Here is a 21,902-nt window from a genome sequence, read left to right on the forward strand (position 1 = left end):
ACGAAGCAAATTTTTTTTTAAAAAAAACATGTTGTCAATGCATCAGAACAAGCGCCAAGGCCAAGGCTTAATTTGACTTGAAATTTTAGTAAGATTTGTACGGCAACATTCATTGTGACAACCGGAAGTAGCCATTCTGCAATTTTACGACGAATGACACGAAGTTGCGTTCCTTGAGCTAAGGTTGCTTATGAGTAATGTATGTTTAAACTCTAAACAGAACGAATAAAAGTTTTCAGGTGAGTGAAAATATCCCATTTCTTGTGACTCTACTTAGTGTTTATGTGTTAGGACGACCGCTTTAAAATAGCTGTAGCTAATTATTAGCAACGAAACAACGTTTCTTGGCTAATAACATATATCATCTAGTAGTCTAGTCATTTAAATGCAGTATTTGTGTTTCTGTCTGACTTAATCTATGCTAGGAACGTACCAAGAACGGTTTATTAACCAAACATTATTTTGAAATAAATACCGGTACCGCCACTTAGTTTAGAGACTTATAAGACACCTCTTTTGGCTTTACTGAACAAGCCTGTGTGTTAAGGTTCGTCTTTGGAAACTGACAGTGTGTTTAAAATACATTAAGGTGTTAAACTGTATTAACCGTTGACATTTTGTCCAGTAATGTCAATGTCTCATCTCTATGGACGGAGAGATGAGGATGATGAAGGTGTGGAGGTGGAAAGCTTTGAGGTGACAGACTGGGACCTGGCCAATGAGTTTAACCCAGACCGCCGCAAATACAGGCAGACCAAGGAACAAGCAACATATGGCATTTGGGCTGAACGGGACTCGGATGAGGACGAACGGCCTAGTTTTGGAAACAAAAAGTAAAACTCTAACAGTCGTATCACTGTCAGTTTTGGGTCAATTCTGTTTACCTATGTAAATGACAAGGGCAAAATTTGTCCTGACACTTTTTTGTTTTGTTCATTCATAGATCCAAAGATTACACTGCACCAGTGAACTTTGTGAGTGCTGGTCTGCGTAAAACTGCATCTGAAGAGAAACGGCAAAAAGAAGAAGGCTCAGATGACTCTGATGGTAGCGGTCCTTCTGCACCTCCCCTCTCTCGCGGCACTGCACCCAAAAAACTTCAGATGGTGAATATAATTTGTTTTGTCCTTTTAAAAATATGGTACATTGCATTATGTATATTGTAACAAAATGCATTTTCCCAGGGTAATTTTGGGGGTACCAAGCACCAGAGGTTTGCAGGTGGCATACAGACGGGTAAAGGTCTAGGAAGCTGGGAGAAGCATACAAAAGGAATTGGACAAAAACTGCTGCAGAAAATGGGATACCAAGCAGGCAAAGGCCTGGGCAAGAATGCTCAAGGTGGGAAGAATTGAAATGGCAGTATTGCTGAGCTGTTTACCAACATTGCATTTCTTTTTTGATTTTTATATAGTAGTTGTACTGTATATTCTAACATTCCACCTGTTATTCTTATAGGCATTTTAAATCCCATTGAGGCAAAGGTACGTAAAGGAAAGGGAGCCGTGGGTGCTTATGGTAATGAACGAACTCACCAGAGTCTTCAGGATTTCCCAGTAGTTGACTCGGAGGAAGAGGAAGAAAAGGTACACCCAAGATAATATCAGCTGTTTAATTTTTAGCAGAATGCGTGTTTTAGCACCAGCCATCTTTATTTAATATTAATCAATAAAAGGTATCTGTTTATATTTGTAGGAATTTCAGAAAGAGTTAGGACAGTGGCGTAAGGATCCTGCAGGCACTGGAGTGAAGAAGAAACCAAAGTACTCTTATAAAACTGTCGACGAGCTAAAAGCTAAAGGAAAGTTGGCGGCTCGGAGTACAGCGGCGTCCGCAGGAGAGTTGGCGCAGGTCAAGGTATGTTTCACATGAGTTACTTTAGAGCTGGCCTAAAGGATCAGCAGCCGTTCTATCCATACCTACACAATATAGGTTCTGTACATAGCATTTGTGCTTCTTTTCTACATTTTACACACTCGAACAGTTGGTGATAATGTAAATTTGTGTATGTGTAAATTTTTTTTTTCCTCTCAAATTAATTCATTCCCATTTATTTTTTCACTTTGTAGGTGATTGATATGACTGGAAGAGAGCAAAAAGTGTACTACAGTTACAGCCAGATGTCCAACAAGCACAGTGTTCCACACGAAGGTCCCCCCAGTCTGACTACTCGGGATCAGAAGGGATCTGGCTTTGCTGTTCCTGAACTGGAGCATAATTTGCAGCTGCTGATTGATCTCACAGAGCAGAACATATTACAGGTACGAGTCAATATTCCATCAAATAATCCTGGCTTTACTGTATTTTGTGTCCTATCTATTTATAACCCTTGACTACTGAAGCTGATATAACAGTCATTTTTTAAAGGTTTATAACACATCCATTATATTGGATGTCATATATGTCAAAGAAAATTCCACTCCCTGCACAGTGTCACACCTACAAGGTGTCTGGTTGGTATGCTTGTACTGTACAATCTGTCTTTCTCTGCCACTTCATGCTTGGTCTCTTCTTTGTTAATGCCTGTAGTCTGCCAGACGTCTGCAGCATGAGAAAGACATAGTTGTGTCTCTGACCCACGAGGCAAAAGCGCTGCAGATTACACTGGACACTGAGCAAAAGGCAATCCAGAGAATGGAGGCTGTACAGGCACTGGTGGATCGTTTTCCTTCTGAGGACATGGCACCAGGGGAGGGACCCACCTTGCAGGTGAGCACACAAGGACCAAGACAGCATTCAGGACAAAGTGTCATACCTCCTCTTTGTTGGACCAGTAAATCCGATCACAGGTTGATGTGTGACTCAGAACTCTTGTCATGCCAGATTTTACTTTTTAAATGAATTTGTATGTTTTCTCTGTCTCAGACATTCAATTCATGTAGTGAATTGTAGTATATGTGTGGTTTTAGGAGTGTGCAGACATTTTTGAAACTTTACAATCAGACTATTATGAAGAATACAAAACATTGGGGTTGGGAGAACTTGCTGTACCCGTTGTTCACCCATTGCTGAAAGAAAAACTTCGATCATGGGATCCTCTGAAGGTATGAGTTTTAAGCTTTCCTAATACATTCTTAGTTTATTTGCATTTTCTTAAGCCAATGTTCTCTGATTTTAGGACCCCTCTTATTGTCTGGAAGAGATTGGTCAGTGGAGGGCCATTCTCGAATCTAGAGACCTTCACTCTAGTGGGCCAGATTCAAACATGGACCCTTACCATAGGTTACTTCAACACTCACCAACATGAAGCTGTGATTCTCTATTTACATTGAGTGACTATTGTTATCTGTTCCTTCTTTATCGGTTCAGACTTCTGTGGGAAGTTTGGATCCCAGTGATGCGTTCGTGTGTGTTATGCTGGCAGCCCCGTATTGAGAGACCCATGGTGGACTGTGTAGAAATATGGGCTCCTCTCCTCCCCCGCTGGATCACTGATTACTTGTTGGAGCAGCTTCTTTTGCCACGTCTTCAGAGAGAGGCGAGACACACCTAACACACAACTCCTTTTAAGATGGATTTAGAAGTGGACAATGTCTCGTTACTTATTTAGTTTTTTAATTATTTCTGTTCATTTACATTTCCTGTTTGGTAGGTGGACAACTGGAACCCTTTAACTGACACAGTACCCATCCACTCCTGGATCCACCCTTGGCTGCTTCTGCTTCAGGCACGTCTAGAACCACTTTACCCACCAATCAGGAGCAAACTAGCCAATGCTTTGCAGAGGTGGCACCCCAGTGACACTTCAGCTCGCCTCATCTTGCAGCCCTGGAAAGATGTTTTCACTCCAGGGGCCTGGGAGGCCTTCATGGTGAAAAACATCATCCCCAAACTAGGTATGTATTTCTCTTTCTGATATCCAATGTGTGAAATGTATTGTTTTTCATCCTTGTCCTTTCAGTTTCTCTTCTTGTGACATCTCCGTGTTTCTTCTCCAGCCTTGTGTCTGGAAGAACTGGTTATCAACCCTCACCAGCAGCAAATGGAGCCATTTAATTGGGTGATGGACTGGGAGGGAATGCTGTCCCCCTCCAGCCTTGTGTCCCTGCTGGTCAAAAACTTCTTTCCAAAGTGGTTACAAGTCAGTTGCAACTCTTTCTTTCCTGTTGCTATGCTATGAATACGAACATGCATCTGGGTTTACTCTTAAATTCTCATATTTTTGTGTGACTAGGTCCTGTGTTTGTGGGTGAATAGCTCTAACTATGATGAAATCATCAAATGGTACTTGGGCTGGAAAAGTATGTTTAGCGATCTCATGCTTTCACAAGTGGTTATTAAGGAGAAGTTTAATGAGGCTTTGGACATCATGAACCGTGCAGTGTCTTCCGGCGGGGGTTAGTATCGCACTGTGTCTCACAAAAGAAACAATAATTCCTGTTTCTGTTTTTCAAATATATACTGATATAAAGATGTGATGTATCCATTCTTTCTCATTGCATTCACAGGTGGATATGTTCAACCTGGAGCAAGGGAAAATATTGCATATCTAACACAGACGGAAAGACGAAAAGACTTTCAGTATGAGGCGATGCAGGAACGCCGAGATTCTGAGAGTGTCTCTCACAGAGAAGTCGGCTCTGCTTTGGCAAATAACTTTCTGGATTTTATCCAGGTCAAGGCAGATGAGAACAACATTGTCTTTATGCCCATCGTGGCCAAATACCATGAGGGTAAACAGTTGTACACGTTTGGTCGCATTGTCATTTATATGGACAGAGGGGTTGTGTTTGTGCAAGGAGAGAAAACTTGGGTGCCCACATCTTTGCAGAGTCTGATAGATATGGCTAAATGAGAGTGAACCATTTGGTTTTTTTTTTTAACATTTCTTGATCCTGTCTTTCTTGGTCCTTAATGTCTTCGTAAATCTGCTAGTGTGTTAATAAAACTTTTGAATGTATGTTGTCTTTTTTATTACTTTTCAACCAGATGTAAATACATTTTTACAAAAAATATGTGGCTTTGACCTTTTTTATTGCATATTTACACACACACACACACATATACTGTATATAGCATATTGAATAGTTCCAGAGACATATACTGGATATTTTCAATAAGAGCGTCTGACTGTAGGGGGCAGTGTAGGCACGTTCGTCGACGCTAACCAGTAATTTTGGTACTTCAGGGCTTCCGTCAACTGTTTTATACTGGTCTTCCTTTTGCTAATAAAAAAAAGTGGTTTTCGAGCGGTCTTGTATTTTCAGATAAACTCAACCGTTACACAGGTAAGCTAAACGGCATACAAGTCTGGTAAAAAATATATCAGCGTTAGAGTCTTTATGGGTTTTATAAGCCGAGCAGCTAAGGGTACCTAGCCTGTTGTTCATCTGAAACAGCTACTATGCTAACGTTAGCTGTCCGCTGGCAGAGAAATGCTGCGAAATTATTGCCAGAAAGTTTTCAGATTTTATCAGATTTCCCCCCCATATATCCCCAATCCTTTCGCAGGCACCAATGTCGTCTGATACCCTGAAGAAGCGAAAGTCGAAGGTTCTCCGGGGCGAAGGAGCGGTCCAAGAGATGAAGCGAGGTCGCGTTGAAGGAGACCAGCAGGTATCGACCTACGGCCGCATAAAGCCCGAATTGTTGCACCAACTGTCTAGTGGTTGAAGATAATCGAAGTTGATAAAATCTCCAGTCTGCACTTGTTATTCGCAAATACAATGTAAACGAAAGATTACAATTATAGTTAAAATATCAGTGGTGGGCCGCAGTGGGGGTTCTCATCAGATGTCAGCCTCGACCAACTTGGGACATTAGACCCGGAGTATTCCAGACAAATATTACCTGACAATGGCAAAGATTATAGAGGATCTTGGGGAGATTGAATTGCTTCAATTTAAATTATTTGTCTATTGAACCCCCCTTTTGAGTATGAAGATAAGTGAGTTGAACTTATGTGAACATCTTTCAATGGTTCAGGGTTACCATTGTTGTTTTGGTTTGTTTTTTTCAACTTTCAGGAGATACGTGTGTATAGTGAGGAGGTTGAGCTGGACAGCAGGGATGCCAAGCAAGATTACAAGCAATTTAAGGAGTCGTGTGACAGTCTGGCTAATCTGATGAGCGAGATTCAGAATCTTAAAGCAAACGGAGCCAAGGAGGGGGTAAGATGCATGTTTAAAGAAAGAAACCATGCAGATTTGTTCTCAAATTTGTGCCTGTGTTCTAAATACAAATGTTAAGCAATAAAATTCACATCTGCTCTCAGTGTGTCGAGGTGGAGCAGAAACGTATGCAGAGCTGCATCCTCTTCATGAATCTGAAAAAACTTAATCGCCTTACTCACATACGATTGAAGAGAGGCAGGGACCAGACGCATGAAGTAAGTCTATAAAGACCTTACACCAATTAGAAAATGGGGCTATGCCTCACCAGAGTCTTTTTATGCTCTTTATTGTCTCTGAACGGTGGTGTCTCTTCCAGGCGAAGCAGCGAGTCGACGTGCTGCACCTTCAACTCCAGAACCTGTTGTATGAGGTTTTGCATCTTCAGAAGGAGATCAGCAAGTGTCTGGAGTTCAAGTTAGTACAGAATATTCTGCAAAATGTCTTATTTGCAGTTGTAATAGAGGTTCTCCAATTATGCAGAAAGAACAGTAAGAGATTTGTGTATTGTGTATAAGAGGGGATCTGAACTTCTGAGTTTAATCAGGCCTTGGATCTATTCTGGGTCTTGAAATCAGTCCACACGCACCTCACCACAGGTATTGAAGACATCCATTATAAATATAGATGCGTTTAGTCATGCTTCTGAGTATAATTTCACATATACAGCGATCAAAAATATACATTAATCACTTTTGTTTTGGCTCCCATTTCTGTATGAGCTGAACTCAATAATCTAAGACTTTTTCTGTGTACACAAAGGTTCTATTTCACTCAAATATTGTTCACAAATCTGTTTAAATCTTTCTTCTAAATATATCTCCTTTGCCGAGATAGTCCACCCACATCATGGGTGTGGCATAGGAACGTGCATGATAATGCACGGCCCCATGATGTGGGGATCTGTACACAAACCCTGGGAGCTGAAAATGCCCCAGTTCTTGCATGGCCAGCATACTGGCCCAACCCATGTTTGGACCCAACCCATAGTTTTTTGTTGACGGTGTCCACTGTTTTAAATATCGTTTAAAATGTACAGATGTGGTATTGTTCATATTGTGTGAGAACTGAAGAGTTCATTGACATATTTTTTTTTACACCAGGTCTAAACATGAAGAAATCGACTTGGTTCCTGAGGAAGAGTTTTACAAGGACGCCCCGCCAGACATTTCAAGGCCCAACCTCACAAAAACCGATTCCCATCAACTCACACTGGCACGACTGGACTGGGAGCTTGAACAGAGGAAGAGGTCCGTAACCTGCACGTGTCATCGCACACAAGTCGCATACTGCCCTCAAAACATGCTTCTCTGAAGCCATAAAGCATGAATTAACCCCTCTGCTTAAACTCTCAGGCTGGCAGAGAAATACAAGGAATCACTGTCCTCAAAAGAAAAGATCCAGAAGAGCATTGAGGTGAAAAAAGAACATCTGTCAAGCTTGCAGCCTGGACTGACTGCTATTATGCAGGTATAACAACTTTATTGCTAGCATTTCAGGTTATTTGGAAAATAAAAGCACAATATTAGTATCTTTTTTTGATCAAGTCAGACAATTACCCTCCATGAGTGAGTGTTTCTAAAAATGCATATTTATTGTCTAATCGCAATCAGTGATCCATCTTCCTGTTTGTCTCCAACCACAGGCATCAATTCCTGTGCAGCAGTATCTGTCCATGCCTTTTGAACAAACCCAGAAACAAACAGAGGTTGCCCGCCACCTCCCCCCTCCTCTCTATGTCCTGTTTGTTCAAGCTAATGCCTACGGCGAGGCCTGTGGTGGGTAGCCAGGACCAGTCAAGTTGTACTGGTTGGAGTCCAAACGCACTCCGGAGTGTCAATGCACTTTTTTATTTCTGTTTCAGATAAAAACCTGATTGTTTCCATCAATGGTGACGTGGATGAGGCCAAGGCTCTATCCAAACCTCAAGAGGATTCCCAGGGTACTAACAATAATTATATACTCACGTGACTCCACATTTATGAGACGCATCTTTGAGCAGCTGATTTTCCAGTTGGACTCTGCCGTGTTTGGGTTCGACAGTTTCTCAGATTTATCAACACTTTCTGCTTTCCCACAGATGATGAAAGCGATTCAGATGCAGAGGAAGAGCAGGAGAAAACGGTGAGCTGCACACACACCCACACACACACACGCTCGTGCTCAGATCTTAATAAACGCACTCTATTCTGACACATAACCGTTCCTCAACTATCACTTTATAGTTTTGTGGATCGTTTCCTGCCTTCAGTTGTTTTCTTTTCTTTTACCTTTTGTCAGAAACGGAGACGAGCCACTACAGGTGGCCAGCTGGATGACAAAAGAAGGGAGATGCTGAAAAGGCACCCTCTGTCTCTCTGCATAGATCTCAAGTGTAAAGGTAAGCTCTTCTACCCATCTGTCACTGTCTACAGGCCTAACGCATGCTGTGGTAAAGGGAATCTTTCCACATTCCTTTATTTTTAACTGGGCAGGAGTGAAGTAGACCGTGAGGAATTTAAGAGACAAACCACTCAAAATTAAAATGAAATCTGGTCATCAGCATGTCGACAGGAGATGGGTCAAGCTTTTCAGTGCATAAAATGTTTTTGGTTTCTACCCTATATAGTTGAAATAAATGATTAGTTCTTTGGGCCTCTGTGGCATTAAATGTTGGATTTGTTGATCTCTGGTTTGTTCCCACAGATGGCAGCATCCTTTATCTTTACTTCTACTATCTGATGAATCTGAACATCATGACAGTGAAGACCAAAGTGTCCATTCCTACGGATCTCAACACAACCATCAGCGGAGGGTGTGTTTGTGTGCACGTTCGCTCATCTGCATCGGAGTGGAAAGTGTTTAAGACTGTTTTCTTTTTCAGGGATTTGCTGAAATCAGACACTCTGCTCAGCTGTCTGTACGCCGGTGACCACGGAGGAGAAACCCCCAACCCGGCTAATCGCTACCAGTTTGATAAAGTCAGGTGAGAATATCAAAGACGCCTACAAACCGGAAACGCAAGCATCAACGCCGCATTTATTAAACCTTTGTGGTTTAATTTTTGCTTCTTTTTTTTTTCCTAGCATTGTTTGCTTCAGTGATTATGTGGAGGAACTCGGCCATCCCTACATGTGGGTCCAGAACCTGGGAGGACTGCAGTTTCCAGTGGGTGCTTCGGAGGTGGGTGTTTATCCGTACTGTCATCCAATAGGAGCACAGACACTTACTGGTATAATGCTGGCGCACTCTCGTTCTTTCCCAGAGTGTTTGCAGTGGCAGCTCCCTGAGTGCCAGCCAGATGGAGAAAACCATGAAGCTGCTCAAGCGACGACTCCAGTCCCGCTTAGCTTTACACCGACAGTTCGCCTCACTGGGTATGTTCCTTGTACCACCAACAGATTAAATAATTTAAGATATTCAGACTTAATCGTTCTTGTGTCATCAGAGCACAGCATCATCCCGGTCTCCAGTGAGTGCTTGTACCTGTTCCCTGCTAAGATCATGTCCCGGTTAGTTCGCTGGGTCGCTATCACCTATGAAGAGTACAGGGTGTGTGTATTATTGTATGCATGTGTGCGCGCAGCATTACAGTTAATGTCTAATACTAAGAAGTTCCATATTTTTGTCCATGTAGGACCTGCCTTATACACAACATGTCACTGATGCTGGGCTGGCAAAGGAGACTGATCTGTATTTTATGGGTGTGGTGGAGAGGGGCACAGGTGAGTCTTTGTGCTGCTGGTTATTTGCCCACTATTTGTCATTTTAAGTGTTTAAAAGAAAATCCCTGCCTCAAACTGTGTGCAGCTTGCCTCCAGGCCGCCGTAGTGCTGAATCCCCGTTACCCAGAGGTCTCTCCTCTGTTCTCCCTGTCCCTCAGCTGGAAGGGGGAGCGTAGCGGACAAACTGACGACAACCTCAGGGTACGACTGCTCTCTGCCATACGTGCTCTATAGCTGAGTGTTGTGCACACTCTAATACTAACAGGTTTCCCCACCTTTGCCTCCTTTTACAAGGCTATGGAGAGCGAAGTGAACGTGTTCAAAAATGAACTACAGGGGCCGCATCCGGGTCACCAGCTCTTGACCAATCAGATCTCACGTCTCTGTGTCTGTTTGGACGTGTACCTGGAGACTGAAGGGCAAGACGATGGCGTGGAGGGGCCGAGAGAGTTCCCGCGGGAGAAGATGTGTCTACGCATCGTGAGGTACATTTAAACAACAATTTTTTGACACACTGTAAAGACGGGAAGAGTTTCTGGATCTCTGACAGTTGTGTCTCCCTCAGGGGACCCAATCGTCTGAAGCCGTTCAAGTACAACCACCCTCAGGGCTTCTTCAGTCACCGTTAGATGTCTTCATGGGAAACTTTATCGAGTATACTCAAACCTTCTGAAGTCTGCAATTTGACATTTTGATATATACATTAAAAAAAAATCTTTCAAACTTTTAAAAAAAATAATAAAAAATCTCTTAATTTGAGCCCCTGTTCCATGATGAATGCTGTTATATTCGTCTTCTTCTCCCTTCTTGTCAGGGTCTTGCACAATAAATATCAGTCATCCTCTCTCGTTAAATCTGGTGGACTTTCTGTTTTGGAACTCACAGTACATTCCTCCTCCAGCCACTTCTCCCACGCGCGTCCTGTTTTTAAGATGCACTCACACATTCAGTGAAACATTTCACATTAAGATGTTCACTTTCAGCAACTCTTGCCCAGTTATCCAGGTCCCTTTTGACAGTTTTCACCTCATGGTCCAATTGATTGACAGTTTTTAACAAAATATCTTAGAGTTCATGGACAGCTGGAAATACCACATTTTTCTAATGACTGCATGCACCTTTATATCACCTATTCAAGACAAAGAGAAGCAAATGATGCATTTTGTATACTGTTTATTAGCCCAAAAAGATGATGGTAGATGTATGTATAATGTCAAAGACAATAAATTATTTAAGTACAGTTTGCAAAATAAGTGCAGTTTATACAAAATAACAAACACATAAATATTAAGTTGAAAAAATAAAACAGTCATGGTCACAAAGCAAACGTTTTTTATGGTGCTCTGCAGTCTAAGTTTGGAATATGAGAGAAATAGTTGATTATACTTTGAGAACTTTCGTAAAATCAGAATTTACAAGTTATTTACATTCTGGGCTCAACCCAGGTTTTGTGTACGTGGAAAAAACAAGTGAGATTGAGCTTCCCCCATAACGAAGCTTAAAAACCTGACACAGGTCTGAATGTCAGCATTGTCAGAGTTAAAAAAAATCTGAACCAGCAGATAAACTTGTGAGCTGGCAAACCTAAAAATGTGGCTTTTACGCCAACATGACATCACAGAAATAGTTAAAAAGCACCCAAACTCCTGTTCTGAGCAAGTGCTTGTGTTGGGTGAAGAACAGCTGACCTCAAGTCAGCCAGTGTGACTCCTATATAAACCAGAAGCATTGGACCATCCTGCTGTTTCCGATTTTTGTCCTCCCAAAACCCTCAGTATGCTGAGAAAATGTCAAACTTTTGAGGGTGAAAATACAAAAATATCACAGATTAGCTGAGGTCCCGCTTCTCTAAAACCTCATCTCCCCATCTCAGGTTGATGGACGAAAGCGACGAGCGTCTGGTGGTCTTCCCTGGCCATCTCCTCAAGGATAACTGTATCCATGTTTGACCTTCACGGTCCCTAAACTGCACCTGCTCTGTCTCTCGTGGCTTTACAAAGGATTGGCTTTCATTCCGCCATTGATCCAATCGATGTAGCGGGTGACGCGGGTATAGACCCCGGGCTTGTCCTTCTGTCCACACCCATCACCCCAGCTGATCACGCCCATCAGGGTCATCCTGTCATTGTTTCGACAGACGAGAGGACCCCCAGAATCTCCCTGTGGTTAAACCAGAGCCAAAAGGAAAAAAACACAATCAAGAATGGGAAGTTTTGTGACATTGCGCAACACTACGACCCCCTGCAGACTGTGACATTCTCACCTTGCATGCGTCATCCCGGCCTCGGGTGTCGCCCGCACACAGCATATTGGAGGTGACTGTCCGTCCCGACAGCACGTCCGGCACACAGCGCTCATTGGGCCACAGGCGAACGTGGCCTCTTTTAACGCGCTCGGAGTACTCAGCTGAAACTGGAGACAGTAATTATGTTAAATAGTCGTATGTGTAACGCCGCCCTCTGCTGGACAATCTGGGGAATGCCATTCAAGAGTACTTTATTGATCCCTTTAGGGGGTGTCCACCAGGGAAATTAGCAAAACTGCATGAGTGATTGCATGAGTGATTGAGGGCAGCTTACATTCTGTAGTTTTTCCGTAGCCCGAGATTTCGCACTCGGTCCAGTCGGGCAGCACCAGGCCACGTTCGGGGAGGCACACTGGGTAAACCTCCGGAGAGTTGATGGCACAGATGCCGATATCTGTCTTCAGCTTCAAGAGGGCTGCAGTGGGAAGAAAACCAATGAGGGAAAGTACGAAGAAAGAAGGGCCCAGAAACTTACGCCTTAGTGGTTAAAGAGGAGTTTGTTTCCGACAGGTTAGAAAACCGAAACGCTCGCTTACCGATGTCATTGTCGAATGTTTCTGACTCGAACTTCTCGTGTATCAAGTACTTCTCGACACCAAAGATCTGCTCGCTGCTGGAATTCATTTTCCGGAAAGTTCTCCCCAGAATCACCTCCAGATTTTCAACTTTCTCACTGACAAGACGAGCATAGAACGTGTTTCATCTCCTGCAGATGTGTCGGCTTTACTGCGGCGGTTCCGCTCTTACTTTTCTTCAAAGCAGTGCGCCGCAGTCAGAATCCAGCAGGAATCAATCAGGACCCCTCCACATCTGTACAAGTGCTGCTTGTAACGCCTCTGGAAGACGTTGATGACCGCCTGCCACGGCTGCTCGGTGATGTCGCTCTCTCTGCCCCCAAACATACGGAACACCGGATGATTCAGGGTGTTGTCCAACCGCTGGCCGCAGGTTGCTACAGAGCGGACATGATGGTCGGTAATGGTTACTACGCCCCAAACCCATCAGAGGAAGTGGAAACGGTGATCATCAGAGGACGTGAAGCGGTAATACCTTTATTATTAGTGTTGGTAGGAGCACGGGGGCCAGAGGTGTTCAGGATGGCTGGTTTGGCTAAATAAAGACAATAGCTGGGTCAGTCTGATGACACGTGACCTTTGACCTTAACTGTTTGAATTCAAAAGTGACTGCATCTTGATTATAGGATCATGGGTTAACTCACAGCATTTAGGGACATCACACAGCTCCCACGTTAGACGCATGTTCTTATAAACGTGGCACCATGGACCTACGTCCCCATCTGGATTTCTGTTGGATAAAGGGAGAAGAAACTGCATTGAAAACCAGACTTTTCCAGACTCTTTTCCCTTTTATTTCTATATACTGGAACACCTACCTGCAGAAATTGTGGCCGCCCAGCCCCAGCTTCAGTGCATCAGACCTCCAAGCATTGTTGAGCTTGTGCGTTATGGCCGGGTTGTCCCACGGGAGGCAGCGAGAGCCGCTCTTAGTGACAGACGCGGTTCCTCTGTATGTCAGACCAGAGCCCAGCATGCATTCGTGGTACCGATCTGCTCAAAACAAGCAGCGACACAAAGCGTTAAGGTGGTTGACTGCAATCGTTCGCTTGAGCACATTTGTGAGAAACTGCACCTTCAGGACATTTGGGAACAGAGCAGAACTCCCAGACGATCTGGGTGCCTTTATAGACGAAACACCACGGGGTGCTGTCGTTGTCAGGGTTCCTGAGGTGGGGAAAAAAAAGGGACAAGTAAACATTTAAATGCTCCGGTTTCTCCACCAGGTTCAAAACCGCTTTGAGTTTCCAGCACTTTACCTGCAGAAGTTGTGGTTGCCCAGTCCGAGGCTGCTGGCGTCCGTCTTCCTGGCTGTGAACCTCCTTCCTCTCAGTGTTGTGGAGTTCCAGTTGATGCACTCCGCCCCCGAGTGGCTGATGCTCCATGTGCCACGGTACCCCTCACCCCGGCCCACAGCGCACTTCTCATTAGTGTCTATTGAGGAGAAAAAACTAGTTTTACCAGGATATAATGCCCGATATTTCATCAGCCTCGTTACAAAAATAACTTGGGAGGAATTATGAAGTTTGTTTATAGAACCAGTGGACCCATTTGCGTCAGCTGGGGTCCTCGTGAGCTTTTAAAGCACCTTTTTCTTTTTTTTTTCCGCAATTTGTGGTTTGCAACAATGGTCAACCGTAAACTGTGTTGAACGCAAGAGCCGGCGGAATTATTGGGTCTGGACATCGTGTCTCATTACTCTTTTACTTGGGTTCGAATAATTATCCCACTGAAAGGGTGGGGCGTGTCGAAAGCCGTAGAAACAAAAACATTCACATCCCAAACTGTCTTTCCGTGGTTTATGGAGTTTTTTCTTCTCTTTTCCAAACCACGTCTCTGGCGTCAGAATGTGACTTTATCTTGACGCGTTACCAGCTGCGACCTTCATGAGGCGCAAGAGTCTTTGGTGTATTTGGGCAAAACAACAAAGAGTGATTCCGGAATGAGTGGCTTCATTGATTAGCGTGATTTAAGAGGGACTTACTGATCTCACAGTGAGTCCCGCTGAAGCCCGTCGGACACTGGCAGATGTAGTCCGAGGTGTAGACGGCCTCCTTACACGTCCCTCCATTATAGCACTGAGAGGTGTAGCAGCCTGTGAACAGACACACACATCTGTCATCCCTGTGCTGCACATGTTTCATGGAAATTTGATGCATATGTGTTTGTGTGTGTGTGTGTGTGTGTGTGTGTGTGTGCCTGCTCCGTGGCTCTTGTATCACACCCCGTATTTTTATAGCTTTATAATGTGATGTCATTCTTTTTTTCTGGAGCAGAACTGGTTCGAAACCATCGTCACTCTGCTTTTTCATTTGTTATTTCAGCATTTCCTAAATACTAGTGTTATTTAAAAAAAAAAAAAAAACTGGCAGTTTGGCGGTCTGAAAATGTGGTTTGAATTTATCCGAAGGCGCGGTGGTCGAATTCACGGCTGGAGTGAAAGTGCTCAGGAGGCAATGCCTGGCAAGGTGCATCTTAGACTAAATACACCCACTCAAAAACACAGAAACGCTGCAGTGGGTCATGTGGTGCGCTGGAATCACAGGGATTATGAGTGAGTGATGCAGGCACACTGGAGGAGAGGGACAGTTATGTGGTAGGACAAGGACACAGAGACTGGCCGAGAGATTCATATTAAAAGAAGCTGTTAAAAGGAATTTAAATCGGACGATCAACACCTGAGTGTGTGTGTTTGTGTGTGTCCGGCGTTACGCATCCATTCACACTCACTTATGACAGGCACAATGTGACAAAGTTCTCGTCCTCTTGCACAACGGCAATATTCCACACGCTGGCCCCTCCAACGCAGCCAGGTTTCGCCAGAACTACGCATGGCTGAGGTCTTGCTATCCACACAATATACTGAGAAAACACACACATGCACATGGAGCATTAGTATACGTGTAAAACACACATCCGGGTCACATCACAGCAGGAGAAGCTCGCTATGCCGACAGGAAGGAGCACAAAAACAGTGAATTAAAAGACAGTGAGGGTGATTGTGGTGGTGTTATTGGGGGTAAAAACTATGCAAGTGTGATGGGGCTCACGGGAGGTGTCAAGGGAAGGTGGCGGGTTCTTGACATGAATTATCAAAAGCGTCCGTCTAGATGACTGCCGGTCAGGCTCACCTCTGTAAAATCGGGTTCCTCTTTTCGTGCGAATGAGGTCTACCTGCTGCAAGAACACAGAAAGCTTTTTAAAATGTTATGTTGCTATTGCTTCTGTCTTGGTTTGAAATAACTTTAAAATTATTTTTAAACAATTACGGCTTCAATATTGGGAAATGTTGGGTGCAGTACTCACGTTGTCCGCTAGGCAGCAGCAGAGAGCAGACAAAAAGACGAGGAAAGTTCTGTTCATGGTCGCTGTGAAATAAGAATAGAAGTTGTGAATTGAGACATTTATATTCTACTAGACGGAATTGATTATTGATAATAGTAATATTGGACGGTGATCACACTATCAGCCCTGGTCACCTTCTCTCAGCTGTATACTTTATCTGTACAGCTTTCTTCCTCTAAGCTGCTGCAGGGTCACACATGAGGGGAAATACTGGACAAAGTCAGGTGCTTGTAGGAAAGTCGTTTTAGTTTAGCCAGGATGTTTTAGCTGACAGGGGAACATGTTTCTGCCATCTTCCTGCCTAAATGGTTTTCCCATTTATCCTATTTCATCTATGACTTCCAGGATGGGAGTAAACAGGAAGGAGATTATCCTCAATGAATCCTAAATTAGATGCTGAGCTCCACATCAAAAACAACCAAGTGGGGATATTTCTGAAGGGATGACAGGAAGCATGCACAGCCGAGGCTTTGTGCACCACACTGACAGCATTCCCCCTCTAAACAGCAAACACACAGCTGTCTTTTTGCCACATGACTCAAAAAGGAGAACCCTTGAGCAAGGCTCGTATGTCGCTTTAGCACTTCCCTGCAAGCGTTTAATATTAGACTAGTTCCTTTTTCTCTTTTGAAGGGGATTATTACCTGTGGCATAGAGGTCATGTGACAGCTGCCATGTGTCTGTTAGCAAAATACCTCAAAAAATTATGGGTGCATTTTAAGGGAATTTTCAGGAAATGCTGATATATATTTAAACTGTCCTACAGGTGTGAGGCGCACACGCAATATTTTAGCGATTACAACAAAGGGCTCTCCAAACTAAAAGAATTGCTGTATCAGCTGTTGACGCCACATGAAAGATTTTACAGACAGACACATGAGCTCACGTTTTCTAGCCCTCCCCTGAATCATCATCTGTGGCTGAGCGAGATAATAAAGAACAGCACTGTTTTCATACATCAGTTAAACAGCAACGCACACAAAGTGCTCAGGAATGTGGGGCTAATTATTGTCGCTACACCAGACTTTACTTTTTCGCTCTGCTTATTGTCCAAGGGAACTAAGAGTCCCTCTCAGGGTCGGACTTTTAAAAACAGCCACACTTATTCACACTCACTCACCATTAAGAGGGCGGGTCCCCTGCGATCTCTCTTAGCCTTTAGACAAATAAAAAACACCCAACAACCTGCACTTTTGCCCCCAGAACGAGCCTCGCTGGCAGGGCCACAGCAGCCTCCTTTTCCTTTTTGTTTCCTTTGTGCAGCTGTTGGGCTCTGTTTGCTCCCTCTTGCCCTGTCAGCTAAAAACATGTGTTTCCTGCTAAAGTAATGCCAGAGAAGGCCTCGTGCGATTCAGGAAATGTGCATGCATATCAACATATGGACACACTCAAACATGCAGCACATGCACGCGTCCGATATGACCGTGTGCCCATCCCACCCCTTTTAACACGCTGTGGTTTGGGTCACACAGGGGGCCCCGTGTGGGTGTTCATCTGAGGATCCTGCAGTACAAATGGTCCATGTTTGTGTTGTGTTTGTGGTCTCTTTTGAAACATTTAATGCACTTGAACACACATAATTGTACACAATTAAAGGGTGCTTGGGGGGCCCCAACTTTCCCTAACTAAAGGAGAAAAAAAATCCTTGATTAAAAAAAAAAAATACACATCTCCAGATGAGTCGATAGGCTCTAGTAAGCATAAACCACTGACCCACTAACGCTGAAACGATTAAGGCATTTTCCCGTTACACTCAGTTGAGACACGTTGAGTCGCAAACGCAGCCTGAAGACATTGCGGTTCTCCTAGTAGGTCAAATATGAATGGAAGGAATTAAAACAGGTTTGGATGCAATGCCAAGCAGACGGTGAGTCAGCCGTGGCTTCACAGCAGTGGCCTGAGATGCAGCGCCGAACCCCCACAAACGCGCAGCGGATCTGAAGGCCTCGCCCTCTGGGCCGCCGTGCACTCCGCAGTATTTTCAAAAGTGCTGGGACGACCGCCGCCATATCTGTGGCGAACGCACTGGCACGGACGTGCAATGATGATTCTGCTCTGAGGCTGCGAGGGCTACAGGTGACACATTCTTGTCTTCCAGTAACAAGGAGGAAATGTCAAAGTCTAAAATTGGTAGTGTGGTTAGAAGGCATGCAGGAAACATAGTTGCACCTAAATGTGACGTTAAGCTCATGTGTGTGTGTTTCTTTGCTAGTGAAATATTAAACCTTAATGGCGGATGGGTGGACTGCCCACACTGGCACCCAGAGGATAAAGGAAACACTTTTATGACACCATTGTAGCACTTTAACAGTCCTTAGTTTTCTGATGACAACAATAGTTCTGAGAAGTGCAACATTTATGGGACATAAACTGTATATTTCTGGCCAAACTGGCTGGACCTGGCTGGGATTTAACCTGACCAAAAGTTTAATTTACGTCTCTTGTGTGGGTGTGCTATGACATTTAACGTCATGCTGGTGAGCTGTGAGAAGGTATTATGCATTCCTTCCTCCAGGATTTTCAGTCAAGCTTCACAAAACTAGTTGCGGTCTAAAGAACAGAAGGTCACATTGTTGTACTAGACCATCCCTCTGTGCTGGGGAGCCGAAGACTCGGTTATTAACAAGAAACGGGAGCCTGTAGCCAAGACAAGTACATGTAGCAAGAGCAGGTGTTGACATTAGAAATGAAATATATGGGAGGATGAGAGAGGTATGTGGAGATGAGAGAGAAAGAGGAGAAGGGGCCTGGCGGAGGGGGGCAAGGGGATGAAATAAAAAACCCAGAGGTCAGCACAAAGACTGTGAGTCGTCCTGAGTCACCCCAGCTTCCAAGGAGGGTCGAAGAAGAGGAACAGATGGAGGCAGTGATAGGATTTCTGCCGATTAGCAGCATCAATAGATTCACACACAACTGAAAGTAGTCAGGCCGCGCATTAAAAGAAAGTTTTTGTCCGGAGTTTCAGTGACCCGCAGCTCGAGACTGAGCTCTGTTTATATGTCCTGCACATCAGATTGGCTGTGACAGCCCTCGCTCTCGCATAATGTGCACCTTTCTGGGAGCATAAGAGTAGAGGCTAACGCTTGAGGTTTTGCTACTGCTGTGGCCATTGTGTGACCCATCTTTATCCTCTGGCTGACATACTCCATGCTGGAGATTTACGACCCGTGAGTCAGAAACACAGCTGGCCGTGATGTCGGGAATGCTGCTAACGGATACAACTTCTACTTTCTCCCCACCTACAACTCGCTGTTGGAGCGATAAAGAGTATCAGTGGTGACGGATGTGCCGGGGAGGAGGATTCCCAGCTCCAAATCCTCCAGCCCATTAGCCTGATAAGAGCCTGGGATGCTTTATGACTTATGGCTCTATGTCATAAAAACACACGTGTAAAAGAAAAGGAGTAATAACAGAGCCAGTCCTTGATAACAAGCGTCTGCAGTGTCCGGCAGCAGCAAACTGGACCGCCGGCATTTCTAACAATGTAGTTTTGTGTCCAAAAAGATTTAAAGTGATGTCATAGGGAGATACGAGTGAGGAGAGCTTTGACTGGGAGGGAGTCTGAGATGGGTTTGTGATGATCGAACAGGTTGATGAGCGCAAAGGTGAAAAAATGAAATGATAAAAAAAACAAGGTTGAAATAAGATCATAAAAGTGACACCAGCATAATTACAACCCTCAAAATCAGTATTATCAAAACTGTGAAGTGTCCATAGAATTGGGGTAATTAAATGCATCCATCTTTTAAAAAACTGCTTAACTTCAGTGACGGTCTTGTAATATCCTATTACTACACCGCTATGTGCAACTCAAGCCCTTGAATAATACACGCCTGCAAAATCCTCACAGTTATTCGCTCTGAAGCGGACAAATTGGTAGAGATGAGCACAATAAGACCACCAGCAGGCAACAGGCTGGTGCACGAAACTCCTCCATAAAACCGGTTTTAATCGGTTTAAAAAAACCTCCTTCTTACCGAGTTTGAGGTCTTTTGCGTCTTCAGCGTATCGCTTTCTCTGCAGGAGCTCTTCGGGTCGTCCTCTCGCAGTGAGCTGAGCTCCACGCCGCTGGCGCCCTTTATCGCTGCGCTCCGATCGAGCTGGTGCGTGTGAGGGGAGGGCTGCTGTGACCTCAGCGGGGAAACAGAGCTGGCTGGGCCGGATGAGGAAGACGATGATGATGATGCAGCCAACTGGGCGGTGCCGATACGGACGGGACTGTCCCGAGTGATTCAGCGGGGCAACGAGGCAAATTGCACATTTTACCCCGAAACTTGTGTAGAAATTGAGCATTAATTGGTCACAATCCTGTATTCAGCCTCCTCCTCTCTGGAAATGTGTTTTTTTGGCCACAAAACCCTCTGATTTCCTCACAGTTCCAGCCAATTTGGTGTTTATTTGTTCTCTTCCCATGTGTTTTTGATGATAGAACACACGGATGCACACACACACACACACACACACACACACACACACTCTATAAGTGAGACTCTCAGGGTTGATAATCCAAGATGCATTTTGCAAAGTTCTGTTACTGTTTTGCCTCAGAGCAAAGCCAGATTGATTAGAAATTCTCGTCAATCATCCTCTGTCACCCATAGTTTACATTATGTGCCAATAAAACACATTTGTGACATTTATAGAGGATTTTAACGCTATAAATAAGACTGTTTTTGTGTTGTAATTGTTTTCTGGTTTAAAGAGTCTTTTATTAACCCTGTTTTGTCTATTTAACACAAGGTATCCTATATTTCCTTTTTAATCATCAATATGTTGGCGCTCATTAGAAAATGGGCCAATTGGAGTCTTAAACTACGTAAGGTTTGTCTTACTGGACGAGGAAACTGTAGAAAGCTCACGCCAGCATGGGCAAAACATGCACTCTCTATAGAAAAACACTTCACTTGGAATTAAACCTTCATACTACGTGCACTTTTGAGATAAATCACTTTTGTTGGATTTTACAGAGTAAAACGCAACTGTACAACTGATCGACGGGTTCTGTTTACACATCTTGGTCTCTGTTGTTTACCAAAATAGGCAATAGATGAGAAGTTGGCCCCGTTTTCTGGGTAGCATAAACACGAACGCTCCTTCTTGCAAACATTCCCAGTGGAATGAAGGTGGTGTCGCAGCCCCACAGACCACGTCGGGAAAACGTCTGAGCAGCACGGGGATGAAGATCTGTCAGCATCGTATTGTGTTTTCATCCGAGCGATTCATCCCAAGAATAGCAGATGATGAAATGATAAACGTCGTTTTCTGGAAAATCTAGAGTGCATCACCTCCAAACACAACATCCGTAATGATTCAGCAAAGTCCGACAGGTTAAGAATGTGCGCAGGGGTCATCAACCCGGTCCTACGAGGCCCAGAACCAGGGAGGCGCTGGCATTCACCTGGGATCCCAAGTTCCTTAGTGAGAGCGGTGGTCTACCTCGTGGCACAGAAAACCAACCTGGAGTTTGGAGCCCGTGGGACCCCTGCTGTAAGGAATGTTGGAATAACTGTTTTGTGACAGAGGATCTGGTAATTTAATAAAAAAAACACCCAGCATTCCAGAAGAATGGTAGTAATAAATGGAAACGCCATTAAAGGAGGAGTGCCACTGAAGAGGGGATGTAAACCCTCACATATAATGAGATGTTACTTAAGAGTTTACAATTGCAAAACTAAGACTGAACGTGTACTTTATGAAGCTAACATATCATACAGATATTTTTGTAGGAATACTATATGTTTTTCAATCATATAGTATGATTATAGCTATGTTGTTGTAGTAGTGATGCACAAATCACTGTTAAATCAGAATGTTTCAAAGTCTGATCCCTCTTCTGGTGCACCCAATAAACAGCTCATTTGAT

The 21,902-nt window shown here is 44.1% G+C and overlaps 3 protein-coding genes across 9 annotated transcripts; 2 read left to right on the plus strand and 1 right to left on the minus strand.

Moving 5' to 3' along the window:
• The first annotated feature begins 18 nt into the window (after positions 1–18).
• On the plus strand, positions 19–4,947 carry tfip11 (tuftelin interacting protein 11). Of its 2 annotated transcripts, XM_011615645.2 has the most exons (15): positions 19–239; positions 626–833; positions 944–1,106; positions 1,185–1,341; positions 1,459–1,586; positions 1,696–1,857; positions 2,070–2,261; positions 2,530–2,709; positions 2,910–3,044; positions 3,119–3,222; positions 3,310–3,478; positions 3,593–3,836; positions 3,939–4,081; positions 4,175–4,337; positions 4,449–4,947. In XM_011615645.2, the coding sequence occupies exons 2-15, from the start codon at positions 628–630 to the stop codon at positions 4,793–4,795; spliced, it is 2,493 nt and encodes an 830-aa protein (XP_011613947.2). In that variant the 5' UTR covers positions 19–239; positions 626–627; the 3' UTR covers positions 4,796–4,947.
• Positions 4,948–5,070: 123 nt separating this feature from the next.
• Positions 5,071–10,668, plus strand: thoc5 (THO complex 5). Its single transcript, XM_011615786.2, has 20 exons — positions 5,071–5,228; positions 5,452–5,556; positions 5,967–6,110; positions 6,215–6,328; positions 6,430–6,527; positions 7,214–7,360; positions 7,466–7,580; positions 7,756–7,888; positions 7,975–8,052; positions 8,191–8,234; positions 8,391–8,490; positions 8,796–8,904; positions 8,974–9,075; positions 9,176–9,272; positions 9,355–9,466; positions 9,538–9,641; positions 9,727–9,814; positions 9,900–10,015; positions 10,109–10,299; positions 10,380–10,668. Exons 2-20 carry the CDS (start codon positions 5,458–5,460, stop codon positions 10,441–10,443), a joined length of 2,055 nt encoding a protein of 684 aa, XP_011614088.1. The 5' UTR covers positions 5,071–5,228; positions 5,452–5,457; the 3' UTR covers positions 10,444–10,668.
• A 302-nt stretch (positions 10,669–10,970) lies between these two features.
• On the minus strand, positions 10,971–20,347 carry plat (plasminogen activator, tissue). Of its 6 annotated transcripts, none has more exons than XM_011615790.2 (15): positions 20,017–20,347; positions 16,001–16,062; positions 15,826–15,871; positions 15,425–15,556; positions 14,679–14,789; positions 13,954–14,128; positions 13,770–13,861; positions 13,513–13,687; positions 13,339–13,424; positions 13,170–13,229; positions 12,867–13,071; positions 12,656–12,792; positions 12,394–12,534; positions 12,078–12,226; positions 10,971–11,974 (listed from the first exon to the last, which is right to left on the minus strand). In XM_011615790.2, the coding sequence occupies exons 1-15, from the start codon at positions 20,330–20,332 to the stop codon at positions 11,807–11,809; spliced, it is 2,055 nt and encodes a 684-aa protein (XP_011614092.2). In that variant the 5' UTR covers positions 20,333–20,347; the 3' UTR covers positions 10,971–11,806. The 6 variants fall into 6 exon arrangements, with proteins under 6 accessions (XP_011614092.2, XP_011614089.2, XP_011614090.1 ...); XM_011615787.2 differs by having other exon boundaries at positions 15,745–15,871; XM_011615788.2 differs by lacking the exon at positions 20,017–20,347 and adding an exon at positions 17,160–17,448 and having other exon boundaries at positions 15,745–15,871.
• Positions 20,348–21,902: the final 1,555 nt, after the last annotated feature.

This window comes from Takifugu rubripes, chromosome 21 (assembly GCF_901000725.2).
Source record: "Takifugu rubripes chromosome 21, fTakRub1.2, whole genome shotgun sequence".
Classification (NCBI taxonomy): Eukaryota; Metazoa; Chordata; class Actinopteri; order Tetraodontiformes; family Tetraodontidae; genus Takifugu; species Takifugu rubripes.

Coding starts and splice junctions, on each gene's coding strand:
- tfip11 (XM_011615645.2), top strand. CDS start 628: ATGTCAATGTCTCATCTCTATGGACGGAGAGATGAGGATGATGAAGGT. Junction 834..943: donor CCTAGTTTTGGAAACAAAAA/GTAAAACTCTAA, acceptor GTTCATTCATAG/ATCCAAAGATTACACTGCAC. Junction 3,479..3,592: donor TGCCACGTCTTCAGAGAGAG/GCGAGACACACC, acceptor CCTGTTTGGTAG/GTGGACAACTGGAACCCTTT.
- thoc5 (XM_011615786.2), top strand. CDS start 5,458: ATGTCGTCTGATACCCTGAAGAAGCGAAAGTCGAAGGTTCTCCGGGGC. Junction 6,528..7,213: donor AGCAAGTGTCTGGAGTTCAA/GTTAGTACAGAA, acceptor TTTTTACACCAG/GTCTAAACATGAAGAAATCG. Junction 9,273..9,354: donor TTCCAGTGGGTGCTTCGGAG/GTGGGTGTTTAT, acceptor GTTCTTTCCCAG/AGTGTTTGCAGTGGCAGCTC.
- plat (XM_011615787.2), bottom strand. CDS start 20,332: ATGCTCAATTTCTACACAAGTTTCGGGGTAAAATGTGCAATTTGCCTC. Junction 12,227..12,393: donor CTACGGAAAAACTACAGAAT/GTAAGCTGCCCT, acceptor TACTGTCTCCAG/TTTCAGCTGAGTACTCCGAG. Junction 11,975..12,077: donor GCCGGGATGACGCATGCAAG/GTGAGAATGTCA, acceptor GTTTAACCACAG/GGAGATTCTGGGGGTCCTCT.